This window comes from Salvelinus namaycush, chromosome 34, assembly GCF_016432855.1.
Source record: "Salvelinus namaycush isolate Seneca chromosome 34, SaNama_1.0, whole genome shotgun sequence".
NCBI lineage: Eukaryota > Metazoa > Chordata > Actinopteri > Salmoniformes > Salmonidae > Salvelinus > Salvelinus namaycush.
Window position 1 is genome coordinate 6,992,477 of NC_052340.1, and position 21,052 is coordinate 7,013,528.

Sequence of the window (21,052 nt, forward strand, 5' to 3'; positions counted from 1 at the left end):
GTAAACTACTTCATACAAAAACAAATAATGATAGAAAAGCAGTGCAGTTAGAATTTTGTAAAGTTTGTGTGGGAGAGGTGCCTCCTGGCATTGACAACTTAAATGGAAAGCTACTGAGGATGGTAGCTGACTCTATAGCCATTCCTATCTGTCATATATTTAATCTCAGCCTAGTGGAAAGTCTTTGTCCGCAGGCCTAGAAAGAAGCCACCCTCATTCCACTACCCAAGAGTGGTAAAGTGGCTTTTACTGGTTCTAACAGCAGACCTATCCGCCTGCTGCCAGCTCTTAGCAAACTGCTGGAAAAAATGGCGTTAGACGAAATACAATGCTATTTCTCTGTAAACACATTAACAAATGACTTTCAGCATGCTTATAGAGAAGGGCACTCAACATGTACTGCACAGACACAAATGAATGATGATTGGTTGAAAGAAATTGATAAGAAGATTGAGGGAGCTGTACTGTTAGATTTCAGTGCAGCCTTTGATATTATTGACCATAACCGGTTGTTGATAAAATGTATGTGTTATGGCTTTTCAACCTCTGCCATATTGTGCATTCAGAGCTATCTAGTAAGTAGAACTCATAGGTTTTTCTTTAATGGAAGCTTCTCTAATGTCAAACATGTAAAGTGTGGTGTACCGCAGGGCAGCTCTCTAGGCCCTCTACTCTTTTCTATTTTTCCAATGACCTGCCACTGGCATTAAACAAAGCATGTGTGTCCATGTATGCTGATGATTGAACCATATACGCATCAGCACCCACAGCTAATTATGTCACTGAAACCCTTAACAAAGAGTTGCAGTCTGTTTTGGAATGGGTGGCCAGTAATAAACTGGTCCTGAACATCTCTAAAACGAGAAGCATTGTATTTGGTACAAATCATTCCCTAAATTCTAGACCTCAGCTGAATCTGGTAATGAATGGTGTGGCTGTTGAACATGTTGAGGAGACTAAATTAGTTGGTGTTACCTTAGATTGTAAACCGTCATGGACACAAAACATATAGATTCAATGGTTGTAAAGATGTGGAGAGGTCTGTCCGTAATAAAGAAATGCTCTGCTTTCTTGACACCACACAAAGCAAGTCCTGCAGGCCCTAGTTTTAGCTTATCTTGATTATTGTCATATGGTCAAGTGCTGCAAAGAAAGTCCTAGTTAAGCTGCAGCTGGCCCAGAACAGTGTGGCACGTCTTGCTCGTCATTGTAATCAGAGGGCTAATATTAATACTATGCACGCTAGTCTCTCTTGGCTAAGAGTTGAGGAAAGATTGACTGCGTCACTTGTTTTTATAAGAAACAATGTGTTGGAAATTCCAAATTTATTGCATAGTCAACTTTCACACAGCACTGACACACACACTTACCCCACCAGACATGCCACCAGGGGTCTTTTCACAGTCCCTAGGTCCAGAAATTAAAGGAAACATGCAGTATTATAGAGCCATGAGTGCATGAACCTCCCTTCTATCTTATAGTGCAAGTGAACAGCAAACTTGATTTAAAAAAACAAATAAAGCAACACCTCAGGGCACACCGCCTCTTCCCCCATGTGACCTACTTGTTGTGTGTATGTACTGACATGTATCTGTAACTGATAGATGGACACACACACACACTACATGTTACTGTTTTTAAATGTATGTCAATTGTAAAGTCTTATGTCTGTATTGTCATTTTCGTTATGTATCGGACCCCAGAAAGACTAGCTGTCGCCAGTGTCGTTGGCTAATGGGGCTCCTAACAAATAAAATAAAAAACATCTAATTGGGGACAACAGTCTTTGGAGTGAGTGGAATAGTAGAGAGTTAAGAGAGAAAGTAGCCTAATCCAGACAGATCTAGTAAATCGCACCCCTGAGTTGCGGCTGGGGTCCTCTCCCGCTGTGTTCCTCCATCAATGTTTTCAGGTCCTAATTGAGCTGATCACTTACCAAATTTGACTCCTCAATTGCCTGTCTGCCCATAATTATCTCCCATCCGTTTAGCCATGTTATTAGTTAAGCCAGAGGAACCAGTAGAGTGGACAAGGAGGAGATGGGAGAGTAACCCAAGTTTACCCTCCAACACCCTCCCTCTCCTGTTTGTAGTCACAAACTAATCAGATTGGGCCTGTCCAGGGCCTCTAACATGGTTGTTTAAAAGCAACGCAGAACACACTCTCACACACAGCCCTAAATTAGAGATATCTGTGGCATGCATGCTTGAAATATATGGTCAACTTGGTTAAATAATGAGTAAGGCGGTTTTCTGACCTTGTGTACATAATCCTGTGTACACTCACCTTTGGCTGGGTCCCCATCCTGAGTCTGAAGACAGTCAGGTAAAGTAAGGTACATTATGAGCAGGTCCAGGAACAGGTCCAGGTATTGGCAAGTCCTGGTCCAAGTACAGGGCCAGGAACAGCGGATACACAGACAGTCTGAGCCACAGAGGGATACAAGGCAATACGTTTCAAAAACCACTGGCGAGGCCGTTGGCTCGTCTAGCTCCAATCCCATAGATTATGATGGTGAATTGAGTCCTTATTACATCCATCTTGGGGTGTTTTCATGGGGGGGTCCGTAAATACAGTGTGAACAATGGAGGACGCAAGGAAGATGTCTGGCAGGAGTCCTAAAAATGTTCCTGATTTATAATCCAATCTCCTTGATTCCTGGAATCCTGGGAATATTCTGAAAAACAAAAACATGACCAATGGTTACTGATTGAGTTGAATGCATGATACTGTATGTACAATCTAATCAGTGATTGAGTTGAACGCATGACATCAATCACAACGGATCTTGAGATATGTGCAATAGTTTGAATGGTAATTGGATTTATAATGATGATATTTACTGGAAGGTGGATCAGATGATGTGTTTGTTTGTAATTGCTACTGTGCTATGATCTGTTTTGTATTGCTGCTATAGTGTATTGGTGTAAGGAGGAAAATGTAAGTAATTGTAAGTCATGTTTCTGCATTAGGTTGTTTGGATGTCTGCTGCTTTCAAAGGGGCAACACTGAGTGTTAAGGGGGTGGGCTCTGCAATTAGTCTCGCTGAATATGCCATATGTGTAGGAACAGACTCCTGAGGGAGGTCTCTGGCAGTAACGTGGCTAGCAATACGTTAGCTCTGACTAAGTGACATTTTCTCTCCGACACGGCCATCTCTCCATCTCAGTTTGAATCTATTCATCTCTTACACTAAAGCCCCCCCCCCCCCTCTCTCATATTCTTCTCTCAAGTAGATGAATGGAGAGGAATAGGGAAAGAAGGGAACCATTACTCTTGGAGGTTGATGGCTGAGAAGCAGAAGGAGTCATCAAATTTTAAAGTCACTCCAGTCTCGGTGAGCCCTCTTGTCGTCGTCGGCGGCCACGGGCGCTGGCGTGTCTGGTGGGAGAGACAAATAGAGGTGAGGGATGTGGCGGGTAGAGTTAGTGACAGCCAGGCTGGACACGGTGCGGTGCGTTCATCACCCCTCGTCTCAGGGACACAGCAGGGAGCCTGCGGACGTGGCTGCGGGAATGTGATTCATGGCCCGGTGTCAACTGTACCAAATTGGCACCATTTTGTTACACACAGGGCAGCTCCACAGGTTTTTGGCACAGATCTGATATGGAATCCGGGCAAAGTGACTCAGATCACATGGTAGCCTTGCACTTACTGGTTGTGTGTCCGATATGATTCTACTGGTGGAAGTAAATTGTGATTTGACAGAATGATTACAGAATGTAAGTGTATAGAGTGATTGTTCACTGCAGCACCTTTTCAGAATGAATATATGTGCGTTGCAGTGCAAAGTGTGCATTACACAGCAATGACTTTGAGAAAGTGGTTGCCCACTGCAAAGGTTTTGGTCAGGTTCAAGGGCAGCCAAATTCAATCGTTTTCATTGGAAAAATTATCCCCGGCCTAAATGGATCATTTTGGTTCATTATGTCCCTTACTTTCCACTAAAATCAATGTTGTAGCTGACGTGGGTGATTGACGGAATTGAAAGAGAGGGCCTTGTCTCTCCCTGACCCTGATTTAATTCACCATATTGATTTAGTGATTTACAAGGCCAAGGCTCTGGAAATCCATGGCCATTCATTCAGAAAGTGCAATTATCCAATTGGAACAATATATCCAAGCTTCTCACTCTGGAGAGGCTCTTTAAAATATATCTGGCTGTGGCCCATTGAATCAGTTGAATGGCCCTGTCCTTAGAAATTACATGTCTCTGAACTGGCATTTTATGTGATGCAATGAGGTGTGCTGGGTCGGGTTATGCTATGGGCTCATGTTCAGTGGCAGGGCTCTAGCTGCCGATACCTACTGTAGGTCACAGAAGGAATACAAATGAATTACAAGCCAGTTGTTTCAGACATGCCATCGAGATACCACATTGAAAATGATGAAAAATTGGGTCACTCTCTCATTCACCTCATTCACAACCATTTTTATCTGTCCCTCTATCTGTATCTATCTCACTCTCTCAAGTACTTACTTTCCCCCACATCGACGATGGTGGCCTCTTTGGGTGTGAGGGAGGCTCTCCTCTTCATCTCAAAGGCAGTCCTGGAGTGACGCCTCTTACTTGGCGACAGCAGGTCCTCAGCAGTCATGTCTGATATCTGCACCGCCTTTTCACAGTCAACCACCAGCACCATGGTGTTAGAGTTCTTTAGGGTGGCATTAGGCGATGCCACTCCACTCACACCCCCTCCTCCCCCTGTCCCTGGTCCCACTCCCACCCCAGCAAAGGCATGACCCTGCTGCTCCTCCTGACTCTCTGTAACTTTAGACCCAGAGTGGGACACCTGTCCCCCAGCCTGTCCTCCGTTGGTCTGGGCACGGATGTTTGCCAGGGTGCCCACCTTGCCTGTGTCCATGCCCTGGTGGCTGTAGACCTTGTAGCGGATCATGAGGATGATGATGAAGACGAGCACGGAGGCCACGATGATGCCACCAATAATGATGATCATGGTGCCGCCCAGGAACTGGCTGTGGAGGGCCTGGCACTGGCTGTACTCGGTCTCTGTGATGAACTGGACGCAGCCCACCTGCCGCGTGGCCGTCAACGAGGTGATGCCGTCGTCGTACACCGCCAGGACACACAGGTCGTACTCACGCCCTGACACCAGGTCACGAACCAGGAAGTCCTGACTGGTGGACGGGATCATTCTATTGATTAGAGAGAGAAACATGTTTTAGGATTGATGATGAACATGGTATATACAGGAACTAATAATCTGTAGATGGGAAATATTTGGAAAAGATTATTAATTCTGGGTAAAGAAAGGTAGTGTAAATACTAGACTTGTCTATAGGGCTATGTGAATGGATATGGATAGTTCAAATAGACCGCTAAGATATACTTTTTTATCTTAAGACATTTTTCGACAGTATTATAATAGCGTTATGGTACACCCCTTGTTTTGAGGTGCGATCGAACTGTTACAGCCTATTGGGCTTACTAGTGGGACCGTCAAAATGACGAACCTCAAAATCAATATTAAAGGTTCATAACAATGGATTTACCAGAAATGAATAACATGGAATATATTATGGATGAAAGTAATCAGTGTAAGGGTCCGTTGTGGATTCTCTGAAGCTTTGACTCTGCAGAGAGCTTGTGAGTTACATCCACAGTCAATCATCTAACCCTGGTCCAATGAGTTTGTAGAGAAAGACCATATTGAGATCAATGTCCATCCAAGGAGTAAAGTATGTGCCCATGAGGTGCCAATACTACCAGATAATATGGTGCATGTAGGCTTCAGAAGCACTGTAGAGCCTATCAACATCAGGAGATACTCTATGTTCCTTCAACACAAGCAATTCCCTTTTGGTACCATATCTTTTCATTCTTAAAAATCACCCCTTTCAGCACCAAACTGAAAGGATTTGTTATGATTGGACTCAATTTGTCAGCAAATTTTTCAGGAATGCTCCACTTTTCTAGACCGTGTCCATTTTCGTGTCCCATTCCTGCAGCTGTACAGCAGGGTCAGAAAAAAAAATGAACAAAGAGAAAATACAATGATGCAGTCATTGGCCGACACCGTTCCCTGTCATAATAGTCTGGTGAATCAGACCTTTGCAATGACAACAATATGCAGACTGTTGTGACAGAAACTACAAACTTGGCAAACACTGTACAGTAGTGTAGACCGTTGAAAGGCACTGTGACAGTGTGTGGTCATGTGTGTGATTTCTGACAGTATAAGTGAGCAGTGGATAATCTGTACACAATGTGATGCCGGCGACATCTTGAGCTGTGATTTAATGTCAGTCCCCATTTTGCATAACTCCCAAACTCTTCCAAATCTCCCATTTTCATTATGTGTGTATCATTAACTGGCTAACAAGTCTTGACATTTACATTCACATCAACAGTTCAAAAAGCTGAGTTTTGTAAACAACGCCCAGTGTCATCTCATTAAGCCGCCTTGCTTGAGGTAGAACACAGTAGAACACTTCATATAAATTAAGAAAACTCTCCTGGACTTGGCAAAAGAAATTACAATAATTTAATGTTCACAATTATTTTGAAGACATAAGAGAATATATTGTTGACAGTGTTGAGAGAATGGATGATTTAGGCTAGGACCTCACCCTCAATTGACTCAAGTGTACTGAGCTGTCCGTCGCGGAATGTCCTCCCCCGGGACACAGTGACTGAGAATGTGCATGGCTCAGTACAGTGTTAAATCACAAGGCGCTTGGGATCATTAGCACCGCTATTCATTATAAACCAAGAAATATTCAAACTTTTCTGGTTGGAAAGTTTAACATTTACACTAAGGACAGAATAAATTGTAAATATAATAATGGGAATGACATTTTCATTGGTCAAATACATTTTCTATTAGCGGAGAAATCTGTTATGCAAACATGACATATTGACACAGTAATTAAATAGGAAATATTCTCGGGAGTTGTTTGCACCAACTTCCGAATAATCTAGTGCATACAAGAAAATGAATGAATTGATGTGAATTGACAAAATGAATTACACGGGGGGGGGGGGGGGGGGGGAAATAACAATAATCGTAACCCCGGCATCCGGCCAGAAATGTTATTACTGCCACTGCAACCCTTTCCTAATCTTTTTTCACCCCGATTATCTTTGCATCTTTTTCTAGAGTCTTTTCCAATCCAGTACCAGCTAGAGAAGTGACATGCCAATCGCAAGGTTATGAAAGGTTCAAATCCACATTCTCCATTAAGACAATCAAACAACCGTAACCTTAGCCTTGGTCTTGACCCCCCTTTTTTTTAAAGAGTCATTGTAGCTAATGCTCTTACAGATTGGCTATAATGAAATCAGACGTCTGGGTCCGAGGGATTTCCTCGTTCACATGTAATACAAAGGCCTTATGGGTTGCCATGACAATACATCACATCCTCTCAATGGGGATTGAACAATAGAAGGGTATAAATAGGGTTCAGCTCCCTTAGCATTCTTCCATTTATCTTGGTCAACGTTCTCAATATCGCACTTACGTTGGCAGGGAATTGGTTGAGTGTATTCCTGTTAAAAGGTGAAAGACAGTGTTTATTAATTGTGGATCCCCTGAGGTGGCCGTTTGGCTTGGGTAACTCCTCCAACCTATTGACTACTAAAAAGAGAGCACCTGTTAGAGGAAGCATTATCCTAATCCAACTAGGTTCATGGAAAATTAGTCCACGAGTCTGCAGAGACTTTTTTTCTCTCACTATCTCTCTCTCTCTCTCCATCTCGGTCTCTCTGTCTCACTCTCTCCCTCTGTGTCTCTGTCTGTCTCTCTTTCTCTTCCTCGCTCTCCTTTAATAGTTCATTTTATGGTCTGTAGGGAAAAAAGAAGATGACCGTGCAGAAGAGAGTAGCTGGCGGATCTCAATCCTGGATCCTATTAAAGCGTGGCAGGGGAGAGGGAGGTTCTCTCTGTCTAACCACTTTAAAGGTGCTTTTGAAGTCCTCTCATTTGCCTCACCTTTGTCTGTTAATTTGACTGGAAGCCCAGAGTCTGTCTCTTTCTCTCTCTGTATAGGGATGACATCCAGACTGCCTTTACGGAGATTCATTATAGCACAATGCTGAACAAAGTCGCCTTGATCTGGGCTGTGCAGAGGACCTTTATCTGTTTTTTCTATGCTTTGGTTTATTACAGGACTTATCACGGACGTGGCGACTCTGGAATAGGCTATCAGACATGAGACACTTTATGTGTTGGGGGAGAGGACAACATAACAAAACAGCTACAAAAATCAATAGAAAAGGGGTATTGGAGCGATGCAGGGAGACCGATTCCTGATTCATGAAACACCCACGCGGCAGATACCCCAAATTAAATTACTCCGCAATGAAGCCGGGTGCCAATTGTGAATAGGGGAGGAAATGATTCTCTTTGTTGGAAATTTAGGGCAGAGAAATGAAACTGCTAGTTGTTTTTTTCTTTTTTTCATTCTTCACGAGACTGATTGAAACCTCTAAATGAAGAGCCTGATGAGATGAGTGGAGCTTGAAATGGAACGCAAATGAAACGCTGCTTTTTGGTAAATAACTACGACAATCAGCTTGTTGATCTCAAAATGCATACTTGGATCACTAATATTGATACTTCTGTTTATTTAGTAGGTGTTCAAAAACGATTTCCTAATAAACTGATTTCAAATGCACCACACATGCATCCTCTCAACAACATATAGTATCAAACATCGACCCGTAGTAAGAGAAGTCTTGATTCCATAGACAGGAGGTAATGAAATTATATCTATATATTGTACTTTGTCTGGACTTTAGATGGGTGATAATTCATGTGTGCTACAGATGGCTTTCTTTCTATCAGTAACATACACTGTTGCTTAAAATGTCATAATATTGGTAGTAGCTCTTACTAAAATCTCTGTTTTCTCAAGAGGAACAAGTAGGAACACAAAATGTCCTTCCCACATAATCCCATCTGTACGGATGCACTGTATAATTTCCTGAATGATTGGCCTGCAGTCTGGCGGAGAAACACTGACCTAAACATTATTAATGCGTGGGGGATTTGCTATGTGGATGATGGTGTATCGGGGAAGTAGCGGGGATTTAAGGCGTATCACTAGTGAGGTGTGTATGCCTCACATATTTATTTATACAATTATCAGAGCTAGCTCTAGTCTCAGGCACAACCGACTAGATTTCTAATGAGCCCCTATTGACTGAGGGGGAAGGGGGTGGGGGGGTGAGTGGTGCATGGAACTTTGAATCATTGCGCACACACACTCTCTCTCTCAAGGCTGTGCAACCAGTTTTTTTTATTTTTATAATTCCCCAAATGGGCTTTTCCAAAAGCAAGGTTGAGGATAAGTGACAGTCAATTTCATTTCTCTGACTCGCTTGTGTTGTCCCATTCATATCAGGTACGTCAGGCGGCCCCAGAATGAAATTCAGATGGGAAATATTTAATGCTCTTTGTTAAATAAGTGAGCTTGACAGGATTACTCATACCAGGTTGGGATAATAGACAAGCCAGAGGTGAATTCAATTAAAGAGTCACAATAAAAAATACACTTCTCAAATAGTGTTGAGTTAGGCAAAGTTTCAGTTTGAGGATAAAAATGTTGGATTCATGGGGCTGAACTTATTTTTCCCTGGTATTTTCTTAGCCAGCCTGGGGTCACTGAGAAGCACTGTTTGGGGACAGATTAGGAACACTAACACATAAACACAAATATATTCTTAAATCTCAACGCATCAGGCTGCATTTCCACTGAGTTACAAACATCCATTTGATACAGTTGAGTCAATGATTTAAATAGAAGTTGTTTGATAAAAGAGGGAAGCATGAAATACTGTTGGTGCCGCTGCTCTCAAGGGTACGTACATACCCGGCACATACATAAAAACGCACAGGTGCACGCACGCATCCATGAACACACACACGCTCACACACATAGTTGCCTGCCAGCTTCTCTAACAGCATGAAAGGGGACTGTATTGTGCCGACAGGCCTGGTTTTCACAGAGACTCTGTGCCACGCCCCATTATTCATTCTCCTCACAGCATCAGTGAAACACTGCCCCTGGGTCCCAGGATGAAGAGCACAGCCAGGGACAATCAGTCTGTGGGTGGCATAGCCTCTACCCATTTCACTTCTGAACTAGGCCTCTCCCCTCCTGATCCTTAGCACAGACCGAATCCTGCCCACAATGTGGTGTGTAGGACAAAAAAGGGCCTGTGTTTGGTGAGGAAGCAGGTCATGGATATAAAATCTGCAGAGAGGGCAGTGCCCACTACTGCCTGCCAAGCTCCCCATTCACCTGTAAGCAGGGGTCTGATGCATTATCGATGTTGGATTGCCTCCACTGCGGTGAGGATCAGGCAGGGGAAAGTTGTCACTTCCCGTTTAATCAGGATCGGTGGGTCCCCCACAGGACGGTTAAGCTAACGTAGGCTTATGCGATTAGCATGAGGTTGTAAGTAACAAGAACATTTCCCAGGAAGTACTGATATACTGATACATATCTGATATTGTCAGAAAGCTTAAATTATTGTTAATCTAACTGCACTGTCCAATTTACAGTAGCTATTACAGTGAAAGAATACCATTCTATTGTTTGAGGAGAGGGCACAGTTATGAACTTGAAAAAGCACATTTGGGCAGTCTTGATACAACATTTTGAACAGAAATGTAATGGTTCGTTGGATCAGTCTAAAACGTTGCACATACACTGCTGCCATCTAGTTGCCAAAATCTAAATTGTGCCTGGGCTGGAATAATACATTTGGTCTTTCTCTTGCATTTCAAATACGATGGTATAAAAAAATACATACAAACAAACGGTTGGTTTTTTCTTTGTATTATCTTTTACCAGATCTAATGTGTTATATTCTTCTACATTCATTTCACATTTCCACAAACTTCAAAGTGTTTCCTTTCAAATGGTATCAAGAATATGCATATCCTTGCTTCAATGTCTGAGTTACAGGCAGTTATATTTGGGTATGTCATTTTAGGCAAAATGTAAAAAAGGGGCGGATCCTTAAGAGTTTCAACTTTTGGGAGGAATGTGTTGTGAAATTGTGATTTCTGTTGTGTGAAGGAAGAAAGGGAAGTCTTCTCCCTCGCAAAAGGAAACTCTCGGCCAACCCCCTCCCTTACGCTAATTTCAACCGTGTTTACGATCCGGGTGGACACACGCGAAGCAGTAAACATGGAAGAAGTGAGTGAGGATGTTTTCAACACAGCTATTTCAATTTTAGCAGTGTCCATTCTATCCCGTCATTTAAGGCACTGCAACAGTTGTGCTTAAATGTTTGACTAGCAAAGGGGACGATTTCGCATGCTTGCCAACTGGAAAAATACACCAAGCGATGTATGGAGAAAATTTCTACAAACAAGCATGTTCAGTAAGCGGTTGATAGGACTGGCAGTGGACGAAGTGCGTACCGGTAAGTATACATTTCAGATGAACTCGCGGCTAGCCGGCTGTATCATTCATCCTACATTACTATCAACTGGCCAGCTGTATAAGGCTGCTGAAAAAATCTATTAGCTAACTATCCATTTGATTGATGAAGTTGAGAAAATGGCATTAACTAGTTTGCTAGATTGAAACTGCTGGACGGAAAGCTGGCTAACAATTTTATTTAGGGGGTAGTTCAGCTTTAATATTGCAGATAGATTGTGACCTTAATCAATGTAACTGTCTGCATCACTTCCAATCCCCCATATATATATATATTTTTTTTTTTTACAAAAATATATATATATACAGTAACAGTCAAACGTTTGGACACACCTACTCATTGCAGGGTTTTCCCTATATGTTTACTATTTTCTACATTGTAGAATAATAGTAAAGACAAAACTATTAAATAAGATATATGGAATGACGTAGTAACCAAAAAAGTGTTAAATACATCAAAATTAAAAAATCAAAATTAAATTATTATATATTTGAGATTTGTCACGTTCCTGACCTGTTTTCTGTTAGTTTTGTATGTGTTAGTTGGTCAGGACGTGAGTTTGGGTGGGCAGTCTATGTTTTCTGTTTCTATGTTGGTTTAAAGGGTGACCTGATATGGCTCTCAATTAGAGGCAGGTGGTTTTCATTTCCTCTGATTGAGAGTCATATTAAGGTAGGTGTTTTTACACTGTTTGTTTGTGGGTGGTTGTCTCCTGTGTCTGTGTAAGTGTATGTTGCGCCACACGGGACTGTTTTCGGTTTTGTTTGTTCGTTCGTTTTATGTAGTCAGTTTGCCTGTTCATGCGTTCTTCGTGTTTAATGTAAGTTCGTCGTCCAGGTCTGTCTACGTCGTTTATTGTTTTGTAGTTTATTAAAGTGTTGTCGTGTTTTCCGTTTTGTAAATAAATATTATGTCGAATCGCAAAGCTGCATTTTGGTTCAATCCCTGCTCCTCCTCTTCGGATGAAGAGGAGGAGGAAAGCCGTTACAGAACCACCCACCAAATTAGAACCAAGCAGCATATGTTCGAGCAGTGGAATACACAGGACTACTGGACTTGGGAGGACGAGCTGGATGGAAAAGGTCCATGGGCACAGCCGGGAGAATATCGCCGTCCCAAAGCTGAGCTGGAGGCAGCGAAAGCAGAGAGGCGGCGATATGAGGAGGCAGCAAGGAGACGTGGCTGGAAGCCGGAGAATCAAGCTCAAGACCGGAGATATGAAGGTACGCGGCTAGCAAGGAAGCCCGAGAAGAAACCCCAAAAGTTCTTGGGGGGGGGGCTAAGAGGTAGTGGGCCAAGGGCAGGTAGGAGACCTGCGCCCACTTCCCAGGCTAACCGTGGAGAGCGGGAGTACGGGCAGACGCCGTGTTACGCAGTAGAGCGCACGGTGTCTCCTGTACGTGTGCATAGCCCGGTGCGGGTTATTCCACCTCCCCGCACTGGTAGGGCTAGATTGGGCATTGAGACAGGTGCCATGATGCCGGCTCAACGCGTCTGGTCTCCAGTGCGTCTCCTCGGGCCGGCTTACATGGCACCAGCCTTACGCATGGTGTCCCCGGTTCGCCTACATAGCCCGGTGCGGGTTATTCCACCTCCCCGCACTGGTCGGGCGACGGGGAGCATTCAACCAGGTAAGGTTGGGCAGGCTCAATGCTCAAGGGAGCCAGTACGCTTGCACGGTCCGGTATTTCCGGCGCTACCTCCCCGCCCCAGCCCAGTACCACCAGTGCCTACACCACGCACCAGGCTTCCAGTGCGTTTTCAGAGCCCTGTTCCTCCTCCACGCACTCTTCCTATGGTGCGTGTCTCCAGCCCAGTGCCTCCAGTTCCGGCACCACGCACTAAGCCTGCTGTGCGTCTCCAGAGCCCTGTACGCACTGTTCCTTCTCCCCGTACTCGTCCTGATGTGCGTGCCCTCAGCCCGGTGCCACCAGTGCCGGTACCACGCACCAGGCAAATAGTACGCTTTGAGAGTCCAGTGTGCCCTGTCCCTGCTCCCCGCACTAGGCTTGAAGTGCGTGTCTCCAGTCCGGTGCCTCCAGTTCCGGCACCACGCACCAGGCCTACAGTGCGTCTCAGCCGGCCAGAGTCTGCCGTCTGCCCAACGGCGCCTGAACTGTCCGTCTGCCAAGCGCCGCATGAACTGCCCGTCTGTATTGAGCCTTCAAAGCCGCCCGTCTGCCATGAGCCTGCAAAGCCGCCCGTCTGCCATGAGCCTACAGAGCCTTCCGCCAGACAGGAGCCGCTAGAGCCTTCCGCCAGACAGGAGCCGCTAGAGCCTTCCGCCAGACAGGAGCAGCCAAAGCCTTCCGCCAGACAGGATCAGTCTGAGCCATCCGTCTCCGCAGCGCCATCTGAGCCATCCGTCTCCTCAGCGCCATCTGAGCCATCCGTCTCCCCAGCGCCGTCTGAGCCATCCGTCTCCTCAGCGCCATCTGAGCCATCCGTCTCCCCAGCGCCGTCTGAGCCATCCGTCTCCCCAGCGCCGTCTGAGCCATCCGTCTCCCCAGCGCCGTCTGAGCCATCCGTCTGTCCCGAGCCATTAGAGCCGCCCGTCTGTCCCGAGCCGTCAGAGCCGTTAGTCAGTCAGGAGCCGCTAGAGCCATTCGTCAGTCAGGATCTGCCAGAGCCGCCAACCAGACAGGATCTGCCAGAGCCGCCAACCAGACAGGATCTGCCAGAGCCGCCAACCAGACAGGATCTGCCAGAGCCGCCAACCAGACAGGATCTGCCAGAGCCGCCAACCAGACAGGATCTGCCAGAGCCGCCAACCAGACAGGATCTGCCAGAGCCGTCAGCGAGCCATGAGCGTCCAGAGCCGTCAGCGAGCCATGAGCGTCCAGAGCCGTCAGCCAGCCATGAGCGTCCAGAGCCGTCAGCCAGCCATGAGCGTCCAGAGCCGTCAGCCAGCCATGAGCGTCCAGAGCCGTCAGCCAGCCATGAGCGTCCAGAGCCGTCAGCTAGTCATGAGCGTCCAGAGCTGCCATGTATCCAGAACTGCCACTCAGTCCAGAGCTGTCTCTCTGTCCGGAGCTGCCCTTCAGTCCGGAGTTGCCCCTCTATCCTGAGCTACCTCTCTATCCTGAGCTACCTCTCTATCTTGAGCTACCTCTCTATCCTGACCTACCTCTCTGTCCTGAGCTACCTTGTCCCGGAGCTGTCCCTTATTTTGGTGTTGCCTCTTATATTAGGTGGGTGGAATAGGAGGGTGGTCATTCTGAGGGGGAGAAGTAAGCTGGGATTGACTATGGTGGGGTGGGGACCTCGCCCAGAGCCTGAGCCACCACCGTGGTCAGATGCCCACCCAGACCCTCCCCTAGACTTTGTGCTGGTGCGCCCGGAGTTCGCACCTTGAGGGGGGGGTTATGTCACGTTCCTGACCTGTTTTCTGTTAGTTTTGTATGTGTTAGTTGGTCAGGACGTGAGTTTGGGTGGGCAGTCTATGTTTTCTGTTTCTATGTTGGTTTAAAGGGTGACCTGATATGGCTCTCAATTAGAGGCAGGTGGTTTTCATTTCCTCTGATTGAGAGTCATATTAAGGTAGGTGTTTTCACACTGTTTGTTTGTGGGTGGTTGTCTCCTGTGTCTGTGTAAGTGTGTTGCGCCACACGGGACTGTTTTCGGTTTTGTTTGTTTGTTCGTTTTATGTAGTCAGTTTGCCTGTTCATGCGTTCTTCGTGTTTAATGTAAGTTCGTCGTTCAGGTCTGTCTACGTCGTTTATTGTTTTGTAGTTTATTAAAGTGTTGTCGTGTTTTCCGTTTTGTAAATAAATATTATGTCGAATTGCAAAGCTGCATTTTGGTTCAATCCCTGCTCCTCCTCTTCGGATGAAGAGGAGGAGGAAAGCCGTTACAAGATTCTTGTATGTAGCTACCCTTTGCCTTGATGACAGCTTTGCACACTCTTTTCATTCTCTCAACCAGCTTCATGAGGTAGTCACCTGGAATGCATTTAAATTAACAGGTGTGCCTTGTTAAAAGTTAATTTGTGGATGTGTTTGAGCCAATCAGTTGTGTTATGACAAGTTAGTGGTGGTATACAGAAGACAGCCCGGTTTGGTAAAAGACCATGTCCATATTATGGTAAGAACAGCTCAAATAAGCAAAGAGAAATGACAGTCCATCATTACGTGAAGACATGAAGGTCAGTCAATCCGGGAAAATTTCAAGAAATGTAAATGTTTATTCAAGTGCAGTCGCAAAAACCCTCAAGTGCTATGAGGAAACTGGTTCTCATGAGAACCGCCACAGGAAAGGAAGACCCAGAGTTACCTCTGCTGCAGCTATCAGCCTCAGAAATTGCAGCCCAAATAAATGCTTCACAGAATTCAAGTAATAAACACATCTCAACATCAACTGCTCAGAGGACACCGTATGAATCAGGCATTCATGGTCGAATTGCTGCAAAGAAACCACTACTAAAGGAAACCAATAAGAAGACACTTGCTTGGGCCACAAAACACGAGAAATGGACATTAGACTGGTGGAAATCTGTCCTTCGGTCTGATGAGTCCAAATTTGAGATTTTTGGTTCCAACAGCTGTCTTTTGTGAGACACAGAGTAGGTGAACGGATGATCTCCGCATGTGTGGTTCCCACCGTGAAGCATGGAGGAGGAGGTGTGATGGTGCTGGGGTGCTTTGCTGGTGACAATGTCAGTGATTAATTTAGAATTCAAGGCCCACTTGGCCAGTATGGCTACCACAGCATTCTGCAGCAACATGCCATCCCATCTGCGTTGTGCTTAGTGGGACTATTATTTATTTTTCAACAGTACAATGACCCAAAAACATCTCCATGCTGTGTAAGGGCTATTTGACCAAGGAGAGCGATGGAGTTCTGCATCAGATGACCTGGCTTCCACAATCACCCAACCTCAACCCAATTGAGATGGTTTGGGATGAGTTGGACCGCAGAGTTAAGGAGAAGCAGCCAACAAGTGCTCAGCATATGTGGGAACTCCTTCAAGACTGTTGGAAAAGCATTCCTGGTGACTACCTCATGAAGCTGGTTGAGAGAATGCCAAGAGTGTGCAAAGCTGTCGTCAAAGCAAAGGGTGGCTACATTGAAGAATCTCAAATATAAAATATGTTTTGATTTGTTTAACACTTTTTGGGTTAATACATGATTCCATGTGTGTTATTTCATAGTTTTGATGTCTTCACTATTATTCTACAATGTAGAAAATAGTAAAAAAATTACGAAAAAACATTGAAAGAGTAGATGTGTCCAAACTTTTGAATGGTACTTTATATTTTCCTTTATTATTTTCCCCTAACCCTACCATCCCTCCCCTAATTGGAGTAAACTAATGGACAACAACTCTTAAGCTTCTACTTCCATCTTATACATACTATATATACATTTAAGGACACATTATAGTTTACATTCGTATCTTTTGCTTGTTTTTAGTCCCATCCTTCAGCTCCACTCAACCCATCCCATCTATTTCTGAACACTATCCAGTTTTTATATCTAGTTTGGCATATTTTTCAACTGTGCTGTGATGTTTCACAAAAGTTCTGAACCTTCCTATTCTGACAGATTCTACATATTGTAAATTAAATATATATTTTTTTGCTGAGAGTATTATTGTGTTATTAATTGATTGACTATGACTTTTTAAATCACCCGGCAGTGCTAGCGTTAGCTCCAGGTAAATTTTGCAATTCTTTAGCCATTTCTGTACCTGTGAACAAGCTACATACGGACAGTACCAAAACAAGTGATCTAAATGATTCTGTCTCTTCTCAGGAAAAGCTGCAGAGCTGGGATTGTTGTATCCCCCATAAACTGTATATAACATTCTATTGCTTACAAGAAATTTGTATAATAATTTAAATTGAAAAACTCTAAGTTTGAATACGGCACTGTTTTGTGTATCAGTTCATAAACCATGTGACATGGAATAGGGAAATCGAAATTTCTTCCCAACTATTTTGCGATCGATATGGCACAGCGGTCAATTTTTTGTCCTTAAATGGAACTGGTATACTTTTTTATTTATCACAATTGTGGTCTTTAATGCAGGGCCGACAGACAAATTCCTTACTTTGTCACCCTTCCATTTGCCTCTTCCATTTGTGGTAATTCTGCAATTAGTTGGTTGTAATTTTGAGCAGAGCAGACATTTCCATACATTTCTGTTAACAGCAAGTGTGACAACTCCACCAGTCCTATTTATGATATCATTAAACAAAGATTATAAATATTGTTTCAAAAAATTGATTTTTATCAATTAGTATATTTGAGCGTAATCATAATATTTGTTATGACAAATATTATGATTACGCTCAAATATACTAATATATACAGTTGAAGTCGGAAGTTTACATACACCTTAGCCAAATATATTTAAACTCAGTTTCACAATTCCTGACATTTATTCCCAGAAAAAATTCCCTGTTTTAGGCCAGTTAGGATCACCAGTTAATTTCAAGAATGTGAAATGTCAGAATAATAGCAGAGAGAATTACTTATTTCAGCTTTTATTTCTTTCATCAGATTCCCAGTGTGTCAGAAGTTTACATACACTCAATTAGTATTTGGTAGCATTGCCTTTAAATTGTTTAACTTGGGTCAAACGTTTCAGGTAGCCTTCCACAAGCTTCCGACAATAAGTTGGGTAAATTTTGGCCCATTCCTCCTGACAGAGCTGGTGTAACTGAGTCAGATTTGTAGGCCTCCTTGCTCCCACACGCTTTTTCAGTTCTGCCCACAAATTTTCTATGGGATTGAGGTCAGGGCTTTGTGATGGAATACCTTGACTTTGCTGTCCTTAAGCCATTTTGCCACAACTTTGGAAGTATGCTTGGGGTCATTGTCCATTTGGAAGACCCATTTGCGACCAAGCTTTAACTTCCTGACTGATGTCTTGAGATGTTGCTTCAATATATCCACATCATTTTCCTCATGATGCCATCTATTTTGTGAAGTGCACCAGTCCCTCCTGCAGCAAAGCACCCCTACAACATGATGCTGCCACCCCCGTGCTTCACGGTTGGGATGGTGTTCTTCGGCTTGCAAGCCTCCCCCTTTTTCCTCCAAACATAACGATGGTCAAACAGTTCTATTTTTATTTCATCAGACCAGAGGACATTTCTCCAAACAGTACGATCTTTGTCCCCATGTGCAGTTGCAAACCGTAGTCTGGCTTTTTTGGAGCAGCGGCTTCTTCGTTGCTGAGCGGCCTTTCAGGTTATGTTGATATAGGAATCGTTTTACTGTGGATATAGATACTTTTGTACCTGTTTCCTCCAGCATCTTCACAAGGTCCTTTGCTGTTGTTCTGGGATTGATTTGCACTTTCCGCACCAAAGTACGTTCATCTCTAGGAGACAGAACGAGTCTCCTTCCTGAGCGGTATGACGGCTGCATGGTCCCATGGTGTTTATACTTGCGTACTATTGTTTGTACAGATGAACGTGGTACCTTCAGGTGTTTGGAAATTTCTCCCAAGGATGAACCAGACTTGTGGAGGTCCACAATTTTTTTCTGAGGTCTTCGCTGATTTCTTTTGATTTTCCCATGATGTCAAGCAGAGGCACTGAGTTTGAAGGTAGGCCTTGAAATACATCCACAGGTACACCTCCAATGACTCAAATGATGTCAATTAGCCTTTTAGAAGCTTCTAAAGCCATGACATCATTGTCTGGAATTTCCCAAGCTGTTTAAAGGCACAGTCAACTTAGTGTATGTAAACTTCTGACCCACTGGAATTGTGATACAGGGAATTATAAGTGAAACAATCTGTCTGTAAACAATTGTTAGAAAAATTGCTTGTGTCATGCACCAAGTAGATGTCCTAACCGACTTGCCAAAACTATAGTTTAACAAGAAATTTGTGGAGTGGTTGAAAAACCGAGTTTTAATGACTCCAACCTAAGTGTATGTAAACTTCCAACTTCACACTGTATAACTTATGTTAATTCCCACCATCAGTCTGAGTTGAGTTCACCTTAGCCTAGCTAAGTGGTCTGTAGCTAGGCTTCTAGAAAATAAGCTGGGTGCACAGCAACAGTCTCTCTCTCACAGCCAATCTGTCACCATGTATTGTATGTAACCACTCACATTTATGTGAAGAACTATGGGCAAGAGCACTGATTTAGTTGATTTGACCTTGACTGGGATATAAAGTATATTTTAGTTGACATGCCTGTGTGATGTGTCTGATATACATAAATAAACATGTATTCTATCTTTTGAATCATAAGCTCTTTGCTTTTACCACAGAAGTAAAACAATTTAATAAAGACCATATATGACAAACATGCTATGAAAAAGTTATTGTTTGTAATCTATCAATTGAAAAATGAAAATGAGTTGTTTATACAAAAACTTTATTGCATTTGGTCATCCCCAAAATTAGGCCATTAAAATGGTTAGTTACTTAGTTGCATCCTTCATCAGGGAACTGTTTGTGGATAGCTGACAACAGGGTGGCAGGTTTGTTGATGTGCTGCTCTAGAGTTTCACAGCCCAGAAGAGTCACCTGGGGACAGGGGGTTGGACACATGTTAGTTTTTTATAAAAGTCTGGGAGACTTTTACAGGGAGGAGAGAGCATGAGTTTGAGTGAGTACATTAAATCCAATCCAACCAGTGGTCCTGGACAATATGCTATGCTATCACACAGGCAGACTGCCATAGTAAAGGAGATTTACAGAGTGAGTACAGTGTACTATTACGAGCGGAGCTTACTTCTATGTGCTTTGGAGAGATCTCAGGTAGTTGGTCAGTAGGCTCTGGAGGTCCTTGGACCATTCTGTCTCTATGGTACCTGGAGAGAGACAGATAGAGGTAGTGAGTGTGCTTGAAATACAGTTCTCACCACTGACCTCCCACTGGCCCAGAGCGTTCTGCCTAAACCCTCTAATCACAGTCTTTCTGACAGGGAGTTACTCCAGGATTATACAGGTGTACAGGGCTTCTCCACTTATATGAGTGGAGTATTAGTGCTCTTGATACTCGTAATAGTATAATGCAATTGAAAGAAAAACTATATTATGACTTACTGACAAGAGTGTTCCATGTTCCTGCTGGTAGCGAACCTCAACCTGGATGCAGATAAATGTCCTGCCGTGTAGAATGGTGGCATCTATCTCCACCAGGCTCAAAGAAATCAGATGACAAACCTGAAGAGATTAACAAAAGAAAATGGTACCTGCATTTAGGGTTCATGTATTAGTTTGCCTATTTCATGATTCATGTCTGTAAATGACAACAATAGAGCTCATTTAAAAAAAAAATATGACATGCCATCCAATCACATTATGGCACAAGGTCCATCTTACTAACAATTGCTACCTCAATTTATTCCATCACAACATCATGCTCCTCCTTATTTTACTGTAGTTAGTCAACTTAGATGCCTGTGATTGTTGAGACCCAATTTTGCAGCCAAACTGCCTCAAAGATGGTTGGAAGAAATTAGCTTGTCAACATGCATTGCTTTTGACACATGCCACGATTCTTGCTTTACGTCTTACAGATACAGCTACCATAGGTAGCTAGATAATAATAGCTTATAATAATTGCAGTTTGGTTTATCATCTACTGCACCTAGCTATGTGTAAAACTGAAAGACTCTGGCTGTAGAACGCAACAAGTTAGCTAGCTAACTAGATAACCAACAAGC

At 43.7% G+C, this 21,052-nt stretch overlaps 1 protein-coding gene across 1 annotated transcript in view; it reads right to left on the bottom strand.

The window, feature by feature from the left end:
* Positions 1 to 3,310: 3,310 nt before the first annotated feature.
* Positions 3,311 to 21,052, bottom strand: part of LOC120028255 (leucine-rich repeat and fibronectin type III domain-containing protein 1-like protein) — a 34,472-nt gene continuing 16,730 nt past the window's right edge. The window contains exons 2-4 of the mRNA XM_038973427.1: positions 4,745 to 5,157; positions 4,481 to 4,696; positions 3,311 to 3,381 (exon numbers count right to left, since the gene is read on the bottom strand). Coding sequence (XP_038829355.1) covers positions 3,311 to 3,381; positions 4,481 to 4,696; positions 4,745 to 5,157 — 700 coding nt within the window. The remainder of the gene's footprint in view (positions 3,382 to 4,480; positions 4,697 to 4,744; positions 5,158 to 21,052) is intronic.